We start from the raw sequence: 5,276 nt of genomic DNA, 5'->3' as shown, positions 1-5,276 counted from the left end.
AATCTAGCTCAGCAATCCAGTGTTACATTGGAGCTACTGAAACCCTGGTCTTTGAAAACATTCCCTGATATTGGTATCAGGAAACACAATACAGACACTAAGCTTGGATTCATTTCGTATTTAATAATTCAATCCTAAAAGTGAAAAGAAATGCAGTTTTTACTTTTTCTTTTTTTTATGAAAAGAAACAGGTAACTTTGTAAAAGTCAGAAAATACCAGTATCCCTTTGATCCCATCCTGAAATCTTCTGCTGTCAGCTGGATCCATCAGAAACAACGAAAAAGCATTTCTGGCCACATTACAAATTCGAGAAAGTAGACATGATTGCATTTATAACAATAAAAGCAGAGTCTGCAGGGTATTTTTTTTTTTTTGAGTTGGAGTCTCATTCTGTCACCCAGGCTGGAGTGCAGAGGCACGCTCACGGCCACCGCAGCTTCAACCTACTGGGCTCAGGTGATCCTTCTGCCTCAGTCTTCCAAGTAGCTGGAACTACAGGCACGTGCCACCATACCCGGCTAATTTTTTGATTCATTATAGAGACAAAGTCTTGTCAAGTTACTCAGGCTGAATTCTGCAGGGTATTCTCCCAAGAGAAACACACAGCTGTTTCGACCCAGAACGAATATTAAGAGAAAGTCAACATATCTACAAACAAGATTTAATAATGTGCACAAGAATGGAGTTTGCCCACAGACAGGAAAACTCTGCATTGTTTTGTTTCAAAGGTTGCCAAGTCCATGCTTGAGAAGCCCAGCAGGCGGTGGCAGGACTAACAGAGTATGTGCTGGAAGTGTCTGCTGGTGACTGAGCAGGCTCCTGTCTGGCCGTTTCCACACGAGGGAGGGGGAGGAGGGCTACTTACATCCCATGCTGCGTGGCTCAGTAGCGCCTGTTCATCTTCTTGAACTTCTCGTAGTGATAATCATCGGTGGCCTTCTCGTTGGCAGGACGCTTGCGGTTAGGAGGGGACCCTGAGGAGGAAAAGACAAGAAAGGCTGTGGGCCAAGGTGGAGCCCCCACCAGACTTCCCTCCACCCAGGCAAGGACCATGCCTGTCTCACTCCCTCCAGGAACCCTAGGACCCAGCGTGGTACCTAAGAACATAGTAGGGGCTCAGTGAATACTGCTACGTGTGCATAATTTTAAATTCCAACCCCAAGATGCAGGTTCCATTACTGTTCCAATTTTATTTATTTATTTATCTTTTGAGACAGGGTCTTACTCTGTCGCCCAGGCTGGAGTTCAGTAACACGTTCACAGCCACTGTAACCTCGACCTGCTGGGCTCAGGTGATCCTTCCGCCTCAGCCTTCCAAGTAGCTGGAACTACAGGCGTGCGCTACCACGCCCGGCTTATTTTCTGATTTATTATAGAGACGAGGTCTTGCCAAGTTGCCCAGGCTGGTCTCGAACCCGTGGGCTCTAGCTGTCCTCCTGCCTTGGCCTCCCAAAGTACTAGGATTACAGGGGTGAGCCACGAGCCCAGGCACTAATCCCATTTTATAGATGAAGAAACCAAGGCTCGGAAAGGAGAAGGCAAGGACCGGAACCCAAACGTCCTGGCCCCAAAGCCCAAGCTCCATCCCTGCCTGGCCCTCCCCTGCATTCCTCCAGAGTACTGGCCACTCCGGGCAGCCCTGCGGCCTCTGCTGTACTCACGCTCAGGCTCTGGTTTCTCTGTGTCGCCTACTCTCAGGGGTCGGGCCTTGGGCTCCTCTTTGTTTCTCCGTATGGGGGCGTTGAGCTCCTCATGATAAACTGGCGAATACAGACCACGAACATGTCAGACAGAATGCGGGATTCCCCATCCCCATTCCAACCCAAATGGGGACGGGGGAGGGCTGCTTTCACTGAGGTGCTTACATCGGTTGTGTTGCACGTAATTCACAGCCATGTTGGTAGGCACAAAGGAGGTCTCGCTGTCTTTCTTCTTGTTCTGCTGCTCTGCCAGCAGACGGGCCTTGGCATCCTCCGTGGAGATGATATTTTTTATTTTAGCACTGTGGGGAGTAAGAAGCCACACCACACGTTAGATCATAGCACTTTTGGTACTCAGATGGAATCAAGAGGTGAGGCTAGCAGCCCAGCACTGCACGAGGAAGCCATCCATCCTGGGTACAGCTCTCTACAGTCCACCAAGCCTCCTTAAAGAGGTCAAGTGAACTGCTTGAGGCTCAGAGCTAATGAGACCAGAGAAGGGGTGAGCTCCCAGATGTCTCCCGACTTTCTTTTATACCTAAAGATGGCTCTAACCACTGTACTTCTTCTATGACAATCCCTTTTCAAAGCAGACATCCTAGCCGGGCTCGGTGGCTCAGCCTGTAATCCCATACCTTTGGGAGTCTGAGGTGAGTGGAATGCCTGAGCCCGCGGGTTCGAGACCCGTTTGGGCAACTTGGCGAGACCTCATCTCTACAATAAATCAAAATGAGCCAGGTGTGGTAGCGCACGCCTGTAGTTCCAGTTACTTGGAAGGCTGAGGTGGAAGGATCGCTGGAGCCCAGCAGGTCAAGGCTGTGGTGGCCGGGAACAGCCGCTGCACTCCAGTCTGGATGACAGAGCGAGACTCCAACTCAAAAAAATAAACAAAAAAAAAACCTCGAAAGCAGACATAGGCAAAATGAAAGAATCCTGGGGGGAGGGAATGGTTGAGCCTTCAACATGGCTCCTGCTAGAAGAAAACAGAATAAAGGGCCTGGTTAGAACAGCTCAACAGCTGGGAGCAAAGGCTAATGAAATACTTTTGCTTTCAGCAGTCAGGGCCCTGAAGTCTCTTCATCTACTCTGACCAGGCCTTCAGAGAGGCTCCTGGCAACAACCTGTCTTTGAGAGTCTAGGCTTATTTGTAGGTTTCCAAGGACACAGGGAGGAAACAGCTTCCATAACTTTTAATCAGAAAGCAGAGTGTTCTTCCTCCCGTCCGAGGGACAGCCACGTACTCAATGCCAAGGTCCACCTCAGGGATGCCGCTCAGCATCTGGTTGGAAAGCATCTCCTCTGTCTTCTTTGCTGAGGAAACACGGATGTTCTCTGGAAGCTCATAAAGACAGTCCTCTGCATTCTTTGGCTTGACTTTCTGTTCCTCATGCTCTATAATCCCTTTCCTCTTCTTTAGCTCTGTCTCAATGTACTTCATCCTGAAATGAGAAATTCACAGGTCTCAAGAAGGGGTAGGAAATGCATTACAGGTGTCTTTGTTTTGTTTTGTTTTGTTTAGTTGGGGGTCTCACTGTCTCCCAGGCTGGAGTGTAGTGGCATGATCATGACTCACTGCAGCCTTGACCTCCTGGCTCCTGGGCTCAGATAATCCTGCCTAAGCCTCCCAAGTAGCTGCCACTACAGGCGTGGGCCACCATACCCAATTAATTTTTGATTTTTTTGCGAAGCAAGGTCTCACTATGGTGTCCAGGCTGATCTTGAACTCCTGGATTGAACAATGCTCCCACCTCGGCCTCCCAAAGTGCTGGGATTACAGGCATGAGTCACTGTGCCCGGCCAACAGGTGTCTTCTAAATTAGAAGTCCCAACACAGACCCACAGACTGGTGATGGTCCATGGAAAAATGAGAAAAATAAAAAATTACTTGAGGTTTTTTTCCATCAAGTTAGACGTCTTAAACTTAAAGTACCAACCTATAAGATTATGTCTTACTGATCTTCCGGGGTTATGAAATATAAGGTTCTTTGAAGACAGAAAGATGACTGTTGTTTGTTTAACAGCCTTGTTGGCAACACACACAAAAAATGGGCAAGTCCATATGTAACTCTGCAATGTTTTGGAGAAATATTACTAAGTTACAGAATCTACAATTCCAAGAACTACCCTTTTATTTTCAAATTATTATTGTTGTTATTATATATATTTTTTGAGTTGGTTTCTCACTCTATCGCCCAGGCTGGAGTGTAGTACCATGCTCATGGCAACCAGAGCCTCAACCTGCTGGGCTCAGGGGATCCTTCTGTCTCAGCCTCCCAAGTAGCTGGAACTACAGGCACATACCACCATGCCCAGCTAATTTTTTTGATTTATTGTAGAGATAAGGTTTCGTCAAGTTGCCCAGGTTGGTCTTAAACCCCTGGACTCAGGCAATCCTCTCGCTTCTGCCTCCCAAAGTGCTGGGATTACAGGAGTGAGCCACTGCACCCAGCAGAACTATCCTTTTAAAGAACTGTTAAGAGGTTTTCAGGCCATTCCCTTGCTAAGTTATGGTCTGGTCATGTGTTCGCTGAGCTATGGCCAGGCCGTGTTTTCTAGCTTTGGCCCCCTTCCCTACTTTGGGAAGGTGAATCTTCTGTCTCCCTAATTTATTTTCTAAATAAACTATTAAAAAAATTAAAAAAGAGGTTTTCAAAGTTCTCTAGCCTGGGAGGAAGGGAGAGAGGAGCCAGAATCGACAAATTCTAGAAACGTCATCTGTGACTAACTATCTTGGACTCTATCTGACTGGACCCCAGTCCGAATTGCTCGTAGTCAAACAACGGATGCTTACATGTCTGCGTCTTCATCCCTGCGGTTGGTTTCTGCAGAAAATGATGTCCCCAAATGAAGGTCTTCCTCTTCACTGATCCTGAGAGGGAGAACAATGAGGCAGAGCTTTAAAGTCATGCTCAGTGAGGACGAGTTTTATGTTCTAAGAAAAAACAAGGACACAACAAAAGTTATATTCTGCTTAGGGCTGGGAAAAAAATACATGATGTGGTCTGATATGCAAATGAAAGAAATTCTAGAAATATCTGCAAGCAAACTCTTGGTCTCAAGGGATACTTCTGAGGAATAAGTGAACTGTCAACCCTAAGCATCTGTGTGCGATTGGTTCTAGGACCCCCCCAACCCACCCTTCCATACCAAAATCTGTGGATGTTCAAGTCCCTTACATAAAATGGCATCATATTTGCACACAATCATCCCACATCCTCTCGTATAACCTAAATCATCTCTGGGTTGCTTATAATATCCAATACAATGTCAATGTTATGTAAAGAGTTGTTACACTGTATTATTGTAAAACTTGTGTTATTTTCTATTGTTGTGTTGTTAATTACTATGTTTTCAAATATTTTCAATTTGTAGTTGGTTTAATCCACCCATGAGGAACTTTTTGATAGGGAGGGCTGTCTACTTTTTTAAACTTCTGTATTATTTGAATATATGACTTTTGTAATTGTTTTTTAATACAGAATTTCCACATGAGTTTGTAAGACAATAAGCAATGCACTTTTACAAAAGGAATCTATCCACTTGGCTCGAAGCTAACTTTTTTTTTTTTTTTTTTT

At 45.9% G+C, this 5,276-nt stretch overlaps 1 protein-coding gene across 2 annotated transcripts in view; it reads right to left on the bottom strand.

The window, feature by feature from the left end:
* Positions 1 to 646: 646 nt before the first annotated feature.
* Positions 647 to 5,276, bottom strand: part of CUNH9orf78 (chromosome unknown C9orf78 homolog) — an 8,720-nt gene continuing 4,090 nt past the window's right edge. For both annotated transcript variants that reach the window (XM_008050342.1, XM_008050343.1), the window contains exons 5-9: positions 4,493 to 4,570; positions 2,943 to 3,140; positions 1,867 to 2,003; positions 1,663 to 1,761; positions 647 to 975 (exon numbers count right to left, since the gene is read on the bottom strand). In XM_008050342.1, coding sequence (XP_008048533.1) covers positions 884 to 975; positions 1,663 to 1,761; positions 1,867 to 2,003; positions 2,943 to 3,140; positions 4,493 to 4,570 — 604 coding nt within the window. In that variant the 3' untranslated portion in view covers positions 647 to 883. The remainder of the gene's footprint in view (positions 976 to 1,662; positions 1,762 to 1,866; positions 2,004 to 2,942; positions 3,141 to 4,492; positions 4,571 to 5,276) is intronic.

The sequence above is a fragment of the Carlito syrichta genome, unplaced genomic scaffold (genome assembly GCF_000164805.1).
Source record: "Carlito syrichta isolate Samal-C Ts95f unplaced genomic scaffold, Tarsius_syrichta-2.0.1 Scaffold144297, whole genome shotgun sequence".
Taxonomy (NCBI): Eukaryota; Metazoa; Chordata; class Mammalia; order Primates; family Tarsiidae; genus Carlito; species Carlito syrichta.
This window is presented reverse-complemented; position numbering and strand designations above follow the sequence as displayed.